Source organism: Peromyscus maniculatus, chromosome 8 (assembly GCF_049852395.1).
Source record: "Peromyscus maniculatus bairdii isolate BWxNUB_F1_BW_parent chromosome 8, HU_Pman_BW_mat_3.1, whole genome shotgun sequence".
Lineage (NCBI taxonomy): Eukaryota > Metazoa > Chordata > Mammalia > Rodentia > Cricetidae > Peromyscus > Peromyscus maniculatus.
In genome coordinates, this window is record NC_134859.1 from 55647310 (window position 1) to 55663131 (window position 15822).

Genomic DNA, 15822 nt, shown 5'->3' on the forward strand with positions numbered 1-15822 from the left:
TTTTTATTTCTTACAGTGTCCTTAATCAAAATATATAAGTTTACTGGGCTTGGTGATTATGATTGTGATCCTAAAGACTCACTGTTTCTTAAAAACAATTAGATACTCACCCATTTTCTTTTTTTTTTTTTTTTTTTTTTTTTTTTTTTGGTTTTTTCGAGACAGGGTTTCTTTGCGTAGCTTTGCGCCTTTCCTGGATCTCACTTGGTAGCCCAGGCTGGCCTCGAACTCGCAGAGATCCGCCTGCCTCTGCCTCCCGAGTGCTGGGATTAAAGGCGTGCGCCACCACCGCCCGGCCCATTTTCTTTTTTGAGTGTATAAACTTTAAAAAAAAATAGTGGCTAAGTTTTTCAGTATTCTTTAAAAAAATTTATTTCTATTTATGTGTGCATTTTAGCCTGTATGTTTTAAATGTGGGCCTGTGGAAAGAGGCCAGTGGGTCCTCTGGAACTGGAGTTATTGATGGTTGAAAACAACCATGTGCGTGCTGCGATCAAACCCAGGTCCTTTTGAAGAATAGCTAGTGCTTTTAACTGCTGAGCCATCTCTTCAGCTCCAGTTTTTCAGTGTTCTTTTTCTTCTTCTTTTGAGATAGGATCTTACTGTGTAGCCATGGTTGTCCTAGAGCTCACTGTGTAGACCAGGCTGGCATCAAACTTGTAATTCTCCTTTCTCTCTGCCTCTTTGAATGAAGTGCAGAGATTATAGGTATATGGCATCATGCCTGGCTAATACTATTTTAATTCTCAAATTATTTTTTTAATTTTTTGTGTTTTTGAGACCAGTGACTCTCTACATAGCCCTGGGTGTTGTGAAACTCATTATGTAAATTAGGCTGGCCTTGAACTCACAGTGATCTATCTACTTGCCTCTGCCTCCTAGGAAGTGGGATTAAAGGCTTGTGCCACCATGCCCAACCTTTCTTAAGTTTTTTTTTGTGTGAGTTGTTTTTTAAGTGAGATTTTCTATGTCTTTCACTCACTTACGTTATTTTTCTTTTCTAAAATATTTAATAATTTTAGATAAAATTTTTTGTTGGTCATGGAAAACAAAATGCAGAAATGCATTATATATATATATATATATATATATATATATATATATATATATATATATAACTATGTATATGTGTTTATATCTATTAGTTGGTCTTTGTGTGTGTTGCAGTTCTGGCATTAAAGCCAAGGTTTCCCACGTGCTAGGCAAGCCCTCTATCCCCGGGTTACAGTCCCACCATTATTGCACTTTTCCTTTTTCAGCCAGCCATGGTGGTTTATTATGGAACTGCTGGTTCTCCTTCCTCAGCCTCCCAAGTGCCACACATTTAAGTTTTGATTTATTCTTTTATTGCCAGTTAGTAATACTGCTGCCTGAGATTAATTGGAAATACAACTGCTAGTGGTTTAAAATGTAAAGGGTTCAGTTTTGGGCATACGTGTCAAGAAGTCTGTCTTCTCAGATCTGCCAGGGATCCACGCTCCTGTTTTCTACTGTCTCTTGTTTAGTGCTATGTTTCCCTCATGTAGATTCAGTTTTGACTTCTTTGGGGGTATATTTGTTCTTTTTCTACTTTCTTCATTATGTTTGCCAACTTCAGGCGTATGAATCATCCTATTTGGTAATTTTTTTTTTTAAATAAAAGAGATATCCTTAATTGCTTTCCTTTCCTTTATGATTCATGGAGCTATTTTACATATTTTTGAATTGTTCAACAAAATGAATTACATTAATGGATTTCCTGATGTTAGACAGCTTTAGTGTTTCTGAGATGAGCTCTAGATGGTTATGACGGTTTGCTATTCTGCATTTGATTTGCTAATTTGAAAATCTTTGCAATTGCATTTTAGAGATTGGCATAATTTTTCACTTTACTATTTCATTAGATTTTTTTTAACCGTGATTATACTAATGTGGTAAAATAAATTGGAATTTATTCTATTCATGACAGTTTTTTTTTTTTTTCTTTTTCGAGACAGGGTTTCTCTGTTGTTTTGGTGCCTGTCTTGGATCTCACTCAGTAGACCAGGCTGGCCTCGAACTCACAGAGTTCCACCTGGCTCTGCCTCCCAAGTGCTGGGATTAAAGGTGTGTGCCACCACTGCCTGGCCCATTCACCACAGTTTAGTATAGGAAGTACTTTGTTTCTTTCTTTCTTTTTTTCCTTAGTTTTGGTTTTTAGAGAAAGTGTTTCTCTGTGTACCCCTGGCTGGCCTGGAACTCGCTCTGTAGACCAGGGTGGCCTCAAACTCACAGAGAGATCCTTCTGCCTCTGCCTCCCAAGTGCTGTGATTTGATTAAAGGCCTGCGCCATCATGCCTGCCTCATACTTGTTTCTTTTTGATTGGTAGAATTTGATGTGTTCACATTCAGGGTTTCATCTCTAGCATGTAGGTAGTATATTTTATGAATTTTCCATTGGTAGACACTACAGATCCTTATCCATGGGGGATATGTTCCAAAGACCCCAGATGGATCTGAAATCATGAGTAATAATGAGTTCAATATATTCTCTGCTTTCTTTCCTTATATATATGTACCTACATTAAAATACAAATTGGGCACAGTATGAGGTTAGTAGTAACTGATTATAAAACAGAACAATTATAATAATTGGGTAAATGTGATAGTTGGGTAAGTGCAGTCTCTAGCTCTCTCAAAATATCTTCTTGTACTTTAATCTTATGCCTGAAGGAAGCATTTTACTACTTCCCTTTCACTTCCATAAATTGCCAACATCACTACTTTTTGCTTTGACATCATTGTTAAGTGAGGGTTATATGATCAGAAGCATGTGATAGTAGCTACCAAGTCACTGGTGGGTATGTGGGACTGACATGATTCACATCCTGGGTAGGCTGGAGTGGGAAGGTGTGAGTTCTTTATGCTGCTCAAGAGTGTACAGTTTAAAACTTACAAGTTGTTTCTGGTATTTCCCATATGTTGCCCACTGGTATTGGAAACTATGGGAATGAGACTATAGATAAGGGAGGGTATACCATATTCACATTTTACTGATGTTCTAGAGTTTCAAGTGTTCTGCGGTCATTAATACTTCTAGAATAAAACCTTTACACACATATCCATGATCTCTTCCCTAGGACAAATTCCTAGTGGGGAAATTGCCTATTTAAAGATTACATAAAATTTTAAGGCTTTTGTTATTGATTACCACATAGCCATTTGCCTTGAAATGTACCCTCTAAGGGTAGGTTGTGCTAGCACTAGTTCTCACTTTCCTAGATGAATAAAAGCCAGCTCGTAAGAGGTAGACTGACCCTTCCATTCGTGTTTAATCCCAGAGCTTGTTTCTTTAACTGTTTTGTTATACTGATTGCCACATATCAAATAAATATGGGGTTCTTTGTTTGTTTAGTTTGAGATGGGGTCTCATTATATATCCCTGGCTGGCCTGGAACAAGCTGTGTAATAGACAAGGCTAGCCTTGAACTCATAGAGATCTGCTTGCTTCTGCCTCCTGAGTGTTGGGATTAAAGGCGTGTGCCACAATACCCAGCACATAGGAGATTCTTAATTGTAACTCCTGTTATAATTCATTTTTTTTTTTGTAGCTTTGAGATTTTCCCTACCTGACAGATGTTAACATCTGCATTCTCCCCATGAAACTTCTTTAGTTTTCATGTTCCTACCCTTAAATATAATCTTCACCTACATGTAGGTAGGATGATAGCTCGTTATCAAGATTCTAGTCCCTCTCTTCCTATGACCTTGATAGTTCTGAAAAGTTCATAAATAACACATTCAATTTCCTTGTAAATAAAATATAACCTTTGTGTTATTATTTATTTATGAACTTCTGATAAGTAATCCCTAATGTAGAATAGATACTATAGTGTAGCCAAGCTATAGCACAAATGTAGAAAGAATGAAGAATTATGTCATTTTACATTTTCTGTGTTAACTGCATACAAGGGAAACTGATTTGTCTTACAATTTAATAAAACATGGTTCTAAATGACAGTTTATGTTGTATCAGGCTTTTGTTCTTGTAAATGATAATAACTTCAGATTATCTTAAACCAGTTATTTTATATTAAAGGAATTGATATGAGATAGTTTTGTTTTTTTTTTTTTTATTAACAATTCTCCTTTATGAATTGTGTGTCTAGAATGATGGAGGAATGATATTATGTGAGTACATTGTTTTTCAGCTGATTTCAAACACAGAAATAATGAGACATAAAAATAATTAGCTTTAAATTTATGCATTTAATCCCAGCACTCAGGAGGCAGAGGCAGGTAGAACACTGAGTTTCAGGCCAACCAGGGCCTGAAAACTATCTCAAAGCTAAACCAAACAAACAAAAAAGTAAAAAACAAAACAAAACTTTAGTATGTAGATGTACCATCTTTCACGTGTCATGATTACTAATGTCTAGGAGTTCATTTATAACTCTTATCCCCTTCCTTGGATTTTAAATATGGTGATGATGATGGTGATGGTGGTGTGCACCATGGGGCTCATGTGGGGGTCAGAAGACAACTTTTGGGAGTTGGTGCTCTTAGCAGGGCCTCTCTTGCTACTGCTGCTCTGTATTCTCTATCTGGTTGGTTAGTGTGCTTCCAGCCCTTTTTCCTGTTTCCATATCTCAGTGTAGGAGTGATGGAATTGTGGATACAAACAACCACATCTGGTTTTTGTGGGTTCCAGAGATCAGACTTAGGTTGTCAGGCTTGTTGTGGCAAACACTTTTATCCCCTGAGATATCTCTCAGCCCTTTCCTGGATTTTTATTTTTTAATTTTTAAATATGTGCATGTGTGCATGTGAGTATCATCCTTTGTAATGCTGTCTGCCTTCTTTGATGCAAGGTCTCTCATTGGCTTGGAGCTTACCAGCTAGGCTAACCAGTGAGTCCTAGGACCCCACTGCCTTTGCCTTCCTAGCTTTGGGATTACAAGAGCACACCACTATGACTGGCTTTTTATATGGGTTCTGGGGGTTGAAAGGCAAACACTTTACTCAGTGAGCTGTTCCCTCAGCCTGAAAATAGTAATTTCATAGCTAGAATACTTCTGGAATATAATGTGAGAGCCTGGAGGCTTGCTACCAAGTTGGGCTCCCTCATCTGAGAGAGGTACAAGCCCTTGGAGATTTATTTCTGCCCATTGAGTCTGAGAGTGAGGTTTTGAGATCATGCTAGTGTAGAAGAAGCGGGGTGAGCTGGCTGGCAGACCACGTTCAGGCATTTGTCACCATCATAGACAACAGTGGTCAAGTTGGCCTTGGTTTCCAGTGCTCCAAGGATAGCTACTACCACCATCTGAGGGGCCATCTTGGTTAGTTTCTCCTTTGTCCTTTTGTAAGGAAGCTTCTGAGGATTATGACCTCTGTGTCTCATACTGTCCTATGCAAAGGTATCAAAAAGGCCGGTGTAGCTCTGTGCTGGTGTACTGCATCTCTGTTCCCAGGGGCACTGGCATCATTCAAACTCCTGTGTCTAAGCAGCTACTGCTGCTGCCTGGCATTGACAGCTGCTACACATGCTTGAGGAGGGCCTGCGCCCACTGCCACTCTGGGCACTCTGGCAAGGCCGTTTTCCATGCTGGTTCCAAGACCTCCAGCCGCCTGACTCGCCTCTCACCAAGTCTCCCAGTCAGGAACTCATGACCATTTTGTAAAAGTCCATACCAGAGTCCCTGTGCAGAGGACCCAGGTTCAGCTACAGCTGAGCAACATAGGCGTTGGTTAATTGTCTTCAATTTTTAAAGTTTTTGGTTCTTTTATGCAGCTGCTAGAGATCTGAACTCAGGCCCTAATGCTTTTGTAGCAAGTACTTGTACCTGCGAGCTATCTCCCCGCCCAAGATTTTGTTTGCTTGAGACAGGGTCCAAAGTGTAGCTCAGGATGGCCCGGAATTCTTGGGCTTTCCTCAGCCTTCTGAGTGCTAGACTTAACTGACCAGTGAACATGAGGTTTTTTCTCTTTAATTGTTTTTTTGTTTTTTGACATGGTCTCCTGTAATTAATTCATCCTGGCCTTGAACTTGCTGTGTAGCCAAGGCTGGCATTGAACTTGTACTTCTGCCTTCACTTGTCAAACACTGAAATTACAAGCATATGCTATCATGCTCAGTATCTAGGGTGTTGGGGGGGTCACATCCAGGGATGTATGCATGTTAGGCAGGTACTCTACTAATGGAGCTATCCCTTTAACCCTACATAAGGGTATTTATTTTTTATTTTTATTTTGTTTATTTATTTTAATTTTGTTTTTTCCATACAGTGTTTTTCTGTATAGCTGTTCTGGAACTCTCTCTGTAGACCAGGCTGGCCTTGAACTCACAGAGATCCACCTGCCTCTGCCTTCTGAGTGCTGGGATTAAAGGTGTGCACTACCAAGCTTTTTTTCCCCTAGATTTACTTATTTTATGTGTTTGAATTTTTTGCTTTTGTGTGTGTATGTGCACCCTGTATGTGCCTGACCCAAGGAGGTCAGAAGAGGGCATCAGATCCCCTGGGTCTGGAGTTATAGAGGGTTTTGAATCTCCATGGAGATGCTGGGGACTGAATCTGAGTCCTCTGAAGAGCAGATAATGCTCTTAATCCCTGAGCCGTCTCTCCAGCCCCAAACATTGGCTTTACTTCTGCTTTTTTGTGATGTATTTAGGGCTCTTTTATTGCTGTTTGTGCATTCTTCCCTGAGCTCTGTGGTCTGCTGGGTTTCTCTTCTGATTCAACTCTGGTACCCAGTTCAGCTCATCAGAATGCAGCCTTGCTTCCCTCAGGATATCCTTGGCCATATGAATTTCCCTTCCAAGTTGCCTAGAGAATTTCTGCTCTGCCAACTCCTGATGGCAGCATGCCATGACCTGGGCTGATGTTGACAGGAGCTTTTTTCCTTCTTTTCCCAGTTAGGTGTGGCAGATGGTGTGTGGCTGCTTTTTCCACTGCCATGGCCTGGCATATCCTTTCCAGTCTGTTTTTATTATATTATATGGTTCATATTGTGTCATTTGCAATTTTGTATTTTGTTCTTTTCATTTACTATACATTTTCTGACTTTGGTATTTCATTAAATGACTATACCTACCGTACCTAATAATTTCATTTCATGCTTTTTCTCCTCCCTCACCCTCCTTCTCTCCTCTCCTTTACTCTCTTCTTTCTTACAAGATCTTGTGTTGCCCAGTTGGGCTTGAACTCCTAGGCTGAAGTGGTCTCTTAGCCTCGTGAGTAGCTGAATTGGCAGCGCATACCCTGTGCCTGGCGGTAGTTTCATTTAAAAATCAGGTGATGATACTGGTCAAGACTTGTGGGCTTCAAGAACTGTTCAGATTCTTCCCCTTCCTGCATTGATGTTCTGTGGCTTGAAATGGGTGTATTTGGATCTTGAGGAAAATCTTCAAACAAAAGTTTCTACTTACAGTAAAATTTGACCCAGATTTCTTTTTCCCTTTTTCTCATTTGTCTCATCGAACTTAGTATTTTCTTTTTTTAGAGGTATATAGTAGGACACAGCTTGGGGCTTTAAGTTACTGTTTGTTCTTTAATATCAAAATTAGGGAAAATTAAGCTAGACAAGGTGGTGGTGGCCCACTCTTGCATTCCAACACTTGGGAGACAAAGGAAGAGGATAGAGAGTTGAGACTGTCTCAGTAAACAACAGTAAAACTAGGAAAGGTAAAATACGTAAGAATTACTGGGTCTTTTCCTTATTTATGATTTTATTTTTTCCCCTTTATTTTTGGATTATTATTGCTTAATTCAGACATTTTTGAGTAAATGACAGTCATTTTTTCTCTTTGGATAGCAAGCATTAAAAGTAGCCATTCTCTTGAAAAACCTAAATAAACAAATGGAGCCACAGAGGCTTGACATGATGGCATAGCAAACGCCTTTAATTCAAGTACCTGGCAGTGTGTGGCAGCTGGATCACTGTGAGAGTTCCAGGTCAGCCTTGGCAACATAACAAATTCTAGATTTGCCTTGGCCTGGGCTGGCTATATAGTGAGACCTTGTCCTTTTCCCTCTTCCTGTCCTTGATAAGTAAGTAAGTTAAGTAAATAAATAAATGTAACCTTGGCATCAGATGGTTTCCCCCTTAGTGCTCAAATGAAGGTAATAATGTATGGGCTATGTTTATGAAAACTGATAAACTAAAACTCCACGTAACTAAATCCCAAAAGATTCAGTATTGTTGAAAGCTGGTGTTAACACTAGTTAGTTTGTGTGTAGCAGGGAGGGGTATGACCTGGAAGTCAGTAAGCATGGAACTTGATGAGAATGATAAAGTTAGCAGTGACTTCTAGTGTTTTGTAGCTACAGAGTGACTTGATCTCTGTATTTTTTTCTTTTTGCGGGGGTTGATGTGGGCTTTGAGACAGGGTTTCTCTGTGTCGCCTTGGCTGTCCTGGAACTTGCCCTATAGACCAGGCTGGCCTCGGACTCAGATTTGCTTGCCTCTGCCTCCTGAGTGCTGAGATTAAAGGTGTGTGCCACCACTGCCTGGCAATCTCTGTATTTCTTTCTTTAACCAATAAATACTTTCGATTTTATTATTTATTTTTTCTTAAAAAAAGATTTATTTATTATGTATACAGCATGTATGACTGCAGGCCAGAAGAGGGCACCAGATCCCATTACAGATGGTTGTGAGCCACCATGGTGTTGCTGGGAATGGAACTCAGGACCTCTGGAAGAGCAGTCAGTGCTCTTAACCTCTGAGCCATCTCTCCAGCCCAATACTTTCAATTTTTTTTTTTTTTTTTTTTTTTTTTTTGGTTTTTCGAGACAGGGTTTCTCTGTGTAGCTTTGCGCCTTTCCTGGAGCTCACTTGGTAGCCCAGGCTGGCCTCGAACTCACAGAGATCCGCCTGGCTCTGCCTCCCGAGTGCTGGGATTAAAGGCGTGCGCCACCACCGCCCGGCCCAATACTTTCAATTTTAAAATGACAGCTAACATCATTTTCCCCCTATATTCCGTGTTAATTACTTTTTGAATATATCCTAATCACTGTGAACTATTTAGTCATCATGTTAGAAAAGTAATATGCCACTTTCATTTGATGAACTTTTCAGTTTGATTTGTGGGTTGCCTGCTAATATTATTATGATATACCTATTTGTAAATTTCTGTCTGTTTGGGGTAAATTGATTTTTCTAGGTGTGATGTTAAAGACATGCTTGTGAAAAGCAGTTATTTTGGCTTTTCTGTTTTGTAGAAATTCAGTATGCTTGGAGTACTTGAGATAGATTCTTTGGAAAATTACACAAAGACAAAATGAAAATAGAGGAGTTATTGGTATACCTTCAAGGATCATGATTCCTGGAATTGCAATATTCCAGTGGAGAGTACCAGTCAGACTTGTGGGTGTGAACTTGGATTTGAACTGTGTAGGTCAGAGACAGGATGGAGTAGGGAGTAGTGGAAACACAAAGTTTGGCTGGAAAAATATTTTAAAAATAGTTTATGTGAGTGTCTCAGTCTGTAGTCCAGGCTAGCTTCAAACTCATGGTAATCCTCCTGCTTCAGAGTCCCAGGTGTTGGGCTTACAGGTACAAACCACCATGCCAGGCTTTAGTTGTAATTTTAAGGGTTGCATTTTTGTTTTTGTTGATTCATTAGTCTTAACTTAAATATAAATATAATGATGAATGGCATGAGTCTTTGTGCATGTGTATGGTTTGGTGGAAGATGTGATGGGATAGGATGTAGGGAAAAGTATGAACAAAGGGTCTTCTTTCTCTCCATTTATTTTAAATTGCTACATTACATGGTATTTTTTAAAAATATGTTAGTATTTTGAAGTGCATGTCCATTGTGGAATGGTTGTTTCCTTCATTTTCAGTGATCTTGTTTATTTTTGTGGTAGTCAGTAGTGTCAGTAATTTTAGTGTTATGTGGGAAAATTATTAATTTAACCATTGGGATTTAACAATAAGTAATAGCAGAAATAAGGGCCTCAAGGACTAAATTTCCTTATGATTTAAGATGGTAATCCCTCTTCCAGTGTTATTCTTCATGTATTTTACATGGTGCATTCTGATATATTCTCCCTCCTTTCTCTCCCCCGCCCCCCAAAAAAAAGAAAAAAAAAAGCTTTCAAATTGTCAGGTGTCATTGTCTATCTGTAGATGTATCTCAAAATGACACTTTGCCTTTAGTGACATGGAGCTCAAAGCAGCAGTCTTCCTCTTCCAGCTGTGAGTTGTACTAATACTGTCAAATAGGAAGCTAGCCTAGGGATATGGGGACGAACTAATACAAGGCTTAGTTTAGTATTTGTTAGAGACATGTATCCTTATTGCAGAGAACTTTGAAAAGAAGATGGAGGAAATGAGCTATAGTTCTAACCATTGCTATAATTTTCTAAGTGTTATAAAATCAGTTGTGAATTGAGCAGTAGCTTGAGGGTAAGGAGTGGCCTTCAAAGATAATCCTGGATCTTGGTTATAATGTGGGCAGATTGCCATTGTTTCCAGTGATGTATAGTAGAGAAAGGGGACCTCTGCTGGCCGAGGTAACTGGATAGTGGTTAGATAGTGCTGATAAATATCTCCTGAAGGGATTATATTGATAGCCTTAAGGCTGAGTCAAAGGTTTGTGTTTTAACCAAAACAGCCCTGGCCTTGACCAGAATAGACAGTCTGAGCACCAAGTCTTGAGCCCCTAAGCTCCTAAGACTATGGGTAACACTTGTCTGAAAACAGATGATCTGCCAGTATTGGAGCTGTGACACAGATCCACAGGTTTGTGTCTTTTCCATACGGTAACAATTTCCATATAATGTAATGGGTCTTCTGGAACTGGAAGAATAGTTCCAGTTGTTATGACTGTCCTAGCCAGGGAGCCCATTAGATTTTACTCATAACAAAGAAACAGGAAGTAGCAACATTGACAGTAGCATTAGCTGTGGGATAAGTAGTTTAACTGAGTCACTATTTAACAATTCCAACTGTGGATTAACATTCTGTCAGTGTACTAAAGAGAGTTAAGAGCTCTTGTATTGAAATTGACTTTGTTCTCTGTGATCTCTGTTTCATTGTATATGACTTGTTCATAGTATGTGTATAAAGTCTAATAGAAGTGTCTGGCTTCTTAAAAAAATTGTAACTTCCTAGAATATAATGGATTTCAGCCTCCCTACTAGTTCCATGTATATATAGTAGTATGTAACTGGATGACTAGTTTATTCTTAAAACTTATATGTAAACACATTTATTACTTGTTAACTAGTATTTCTTTTTCCAGTTTCTCTTCAGCAACGGGTAGCAGAATTGGAAAAAATTAATGCAGAATTTTTACGTGCACAGCAGCAGCTTGAGCAAGAATTTAATCAAAAGAGAGCAAAATTTAAGGAGCTATATTTGGCTAAAGAGGGTAAGTTCGCTGGTCTCTTTCCCAACTTCCCTGCCAAAACTTTTAAATGTTAAGTTTCTGATGTTACAGTGTTTGTTTGTGATTGAATGAACCATGAGAGAGAGTGTGTGTGCGTGTGATATAAAAATAATGCCTTTTGGAACTAGGGTTTTCAGTAGAGTTGGGGAGCAAGTGGAAAATGCATCATTAAGGTTTGTTTGTTTTCTGACATTAATGATATTTAGTTGTAGTTGGCTGCTCTTAACACTTGAGATACAGTCCCTGGGTATGTTGTGTAGAAACTGACATTTCATGGAATTTACAGAACAAGTGTTCAATTATTTTCTCAATACATACTGTTAAGTACCTACTTTGTGAAATACATTGTATGTAGGTGCTGGGCATACAATGGTAGCAAAACTCATGTGATCCTTTAGGTTGATTGAACTGAAGGTGAGGTAAACAGATATAGAGTCTTTGTGTTATCAGTTGTTAAATGAGTGTTTAAGTAAAGTAAATCTTGTGGGGGATATAATTTAGGAGGGTCAGGGAAGGTGTTTACATTCTAGCTATTGGCCTAGAAGCAGTATAAATATGGTGTCCATGGTGTTATTGTGGAACAACTACATCAGTATCAGGCTTACCTGGGAACCTTCTTAGGAGTACACATATTTGGGTCGTATCCCACATTTGCTGAGTCAGGAGCTGGGATGAGGGTCCTGTGATCCAATGGTTGGTGTAATGTATATGTCATATATGGCTGGGGTATGTGTCATCTGCTGGCTTCTCATGGGTGATAACAGGATAAGCCATTGTATAAGAGCCATTTGGAGATGTATGGTCTTGCCCTTTTGCTTATTAGGTCCCTTGTCATGTTTATTGAGAGTTTCCTCCAGGGCTTGCAAACAAGCACCTAGGGTCTGTTCTAGGGAGTAAACCTCCTCTCTTGCAAGGGATTCCAGATTTCTCATGGAATCATGGAAGTTTTTATGTTCTTTTGAAACACATGATTCCATGGACCTTATCTTATCAATTAATGATAATCTTTCTTCCTTATATAGTATCTGAGTAGCTACAACTTCACTCTGGAGAGTTAGTGTTCTATCCATTAAATATTCATATTTATTATCAATAAAATCAAGTACAAACCTGTTTTGTAAATTTTGGTTAGCAGATTCCAGAGAAAGAATATTTTTATGTAAATCCTGGTTAGCAGATTTCAGAGAAAGAATCTTTTTCTGTAAGCCTTCATGGTCTGTCAGATACTCTAGGCCTGTAGCCAATTTGAATGTACCAACTATGCTGAGAAACATTCTGTGACTGTCCAGGCTGCCAGCTGTCTCTGTCTACTCTTGCAAGATTCACGAAAGTTGCTTGCATCCATCTTCCATTTCTCAGATACCATTATATTCCTTCTCAGGTCTTTGATGAGATTGAAGACTAGCAGTTATAGTTACACCTTAGTATATATGTAATATCTTAGATAGAATATATTAAGTATTAGATTCAGGTTCTTTAGGATAGGACACCTTTTGGAATGATCTTTGTAACATGCCATTTACCCACGCTCTAGACTTCCCTAGATTTTAGTATGTGTTTCTTGCTTGATATTGTTTACATTGATTGTAGTTCCATCTTATCTAGGTCATTGTCCTTCATTACTCCTGGACAATATTTGATAACCATTCCTTTGTATATAGTCTTGTATTAGGTTAGAACCTTCTTATTTAGACAAAAGGGGGAGATGTAGTGGGTAGCCATTCTAGCTTTGACCTGGAAGCTCTAATCCCCATTGAGGCTTCAGTAATGATCACGCCTACAAGGTTGGGCTGAGAGAGGATGCTAAAGACCCGGGTTCCAGATGGGCAGGCTCTCTTAGTTCCTGGACCCTGGACGCTGGAGGTAGACCAAGCAGAGTCCTCCAGAGAACACTGCCAGACTGCGCCACGCCTTTCCCAGACTCTGTGAACTATCCATTCACTTGTAAGTTACCCCACAAAATAAACCTCCCTTTTAACTATGTGGAGTGGCCTTAATAATTTCACCAGTAGCTCGTTAAGGAAGGGAATGGCTCAGTTGCCTTTAGCCTACTGGCTATGGGTAGGTTAGGACTTCTGTTGATCTTTTCTATGTCGAACAAACAGATTGCAAGCCCAGCGCCACTTTCAGATCTTTGGCAGCAGTTAACTCTGCAGCTCACACAAGATTGAGCCTTTATGATAATGAGTATTCAGAGACGGGTAATACCTGGGGGGCGCTCACCAACCTAAGACAGAGCGCCTGTGTGGTCTGGGCAGGTGTCTCCATGACGGGTAAGGTGACCTGCTGATGTCCCACGCAACCTAAGTCAGAAGCTCATTTTTAGTAAAAGGGGGACCTGTAGGGCCCTGCCCCCCCTCCCCGCCCCCCGTTTTGGGTAACTGTTGCCTTGCTAGCTGACCGTGACCTTGATATCCTCCCTATGCTAATTCCCTGCCGGGTTCCACCCTCCTGAATACTTAAGGGAAGTTCCTTGTCTGTGTATCCTGCATAAAGGGCGATAACAGCTTAGATGCAAGATTGTAAAACATCTCGAACATCTGCCCTCCCGTGTTCTCCCATTGTGCTATAAGCCTATATTTAAGAACTCCGTCCTCCTTCAATAAACAGCATTCGGCTCTAAAAAAAAAAAAAAAAAAAGAAAGAAAGAAAGCATTCAATATTGTGTAAAACCTTGTAACAATGCAGGATTTTTTTCTTTTGTTCTTCCTCTGTTGTAGAATATTATCTTAAGGTGTGTTACTTTTGTTTACGTTGCATTTGTTTAACTCGGTGAAGTTGTGATACTGTGTCTGTCTAAAACACGGGATGGTCTAATAAAGAACTGAATGGCCAATTTAAAAAAAAAAAAAAAAGAACTGAATGGCCAAAAAAAAAAAACAAAAAAAAAACAAAAACAAAAACAAAAAACCAAAAACAAAAAACCCATTAAATAAATGGATAAAAATGAAGGGATGACCTCAAACGTCTTGGCCAAGTGGTCTCATAAAAACAAAAACAAAAAAACAAACAAACAAAAACAACCCTTTCTTTTCAACTAGCAGGTTATTATTGTACCTGCTATGAAGGTGGAGGCCAGTCTTTATGATGGTCACAGGCATAAACAGTGTGCAATGTAGTATTGATGTGCTCAGCAGTCTTTGTCTTTTGGCAAAATAGGTCAAGGTGATTCAGAAGTCCAAACACTGCTTTTCCCCTGGAAGGGACAATTCTGTTGCTACTATAACTGCTGGACTTGCATTTATTTGGAATATCACTGAGTTGTAAATGCAAACAGTAATGAGGACTACCAATAAAAGAGATGATTAGGCTACTTTTTGACCTCTTTTTACTGCCTGCTTTTGTCTTAGTGTGCATTTTTTTCAAACTGACTTCAGTTGGGAATATTATAAAATTTCAGAAAGTTTTGTTGATTTTCTATTAAACTTTAAAAAGACAATCTTATTGCACCTTCTTCCTTTAACCAGCTTCAATCAGTGCTTAGCACTACAGCAGTGCTTATGCTTTAGAAATCTCAGTCCAGATTGTTAGTGAGGCCCTGTTCTCTGATGCTCCAGACGACAGACTGGAAGAAAATGATAGAAATGGAGGTTGAGTTTTCCAGTTGTGTCCAAAAGGACTTTACACATGGCTATAATTTGCCTGGTGCTCTGGTGACATATGTTCATTTAGATAGGGATATGAAACAAGGAATATTTTAAAAATTACAATTAAAACTATGAATAAATAGCTGGGCAGTGGTGGCGCACACCTTTAATCCCAGCACTCAGGAGGCAGAGCCATGAAAATCTCTGTGAGTTCCAGGCCAGCCTGGTCTACAGAGCGAGATCCAGGACAGGCACCAAAGCTACACAGAGAAACCCTGTCTCAAAAAACAAACAAAACAAAAATACCAAAACCCCAAAACACTATGAAGAAATAAAGATAAATAAAAACTAATTAGAGAACTTGCAGACAAAAAATACTGAAGTAGAGAATAAGCCAAGCATGGTGGCATGTGCATGTGAATCCAGCATTTGGGAGGTGGCGTTATCTGAGACCAGCCTGGAGATAGATAGCAAGAGCCTGTCTGAACAACAGCTACATCAATAGCAAATGAACCCAGGAAATACCACATTAGTCCTTCAAGTGACAGAGGACAATGGAATAACATCATCACAGTACATAAAAATGCCTGTCAACCTAGAATTTTAATATTTAGCTGAGTTCTTGAAGTGGAGGATAAAGTTCATCTTTGATGCACATAAATCCTAAGAGCATTTATCACCTGCACAGTCACTGAAGTAAATGGTAGGACCTAGGTTTGCCAGAAGAAAACTAAACAGGGAATGTTTGGGACATAAGAAATTATACAAAGGTGAGAAACTGATAAATTTGACTACTAAAAAACACCAAAAACCTATTCTAATTCACTTACAGAAAAGTTTAAAAAAAAAAAAGTTTTTTGGGCTGAGGAGAGCACTTGC

At 39.1% G+C, this 15822-nt stretch overlaps 1 protein-coding gene across 6 annotated transcripts in view; it reads left to right on the forward strand.

Moving 5' to 3' along the window:
• The window catches only part of Rabep1 (rabaptin, RAB GTPase binding effector protein 1), a 97840-nt gene that overhangs the window by 20925 nt on the left and 61093 nt on the right, over positions 1-15822 (forward strand). For all 6 annotated transcript variants that reach the window (XM_076542777.1, XM_076542779.1, XM_076542778.1 and 3 more), the window contains exon 2: positions 11210-11338. In XM_076542777.1, coding sequence (XP_076398892.1) covers positions 11210-11338 — 129 coding nt within the window. The remainder of the gene's footprint in view (positions 1-11209; positions 11339-15822) is intronic.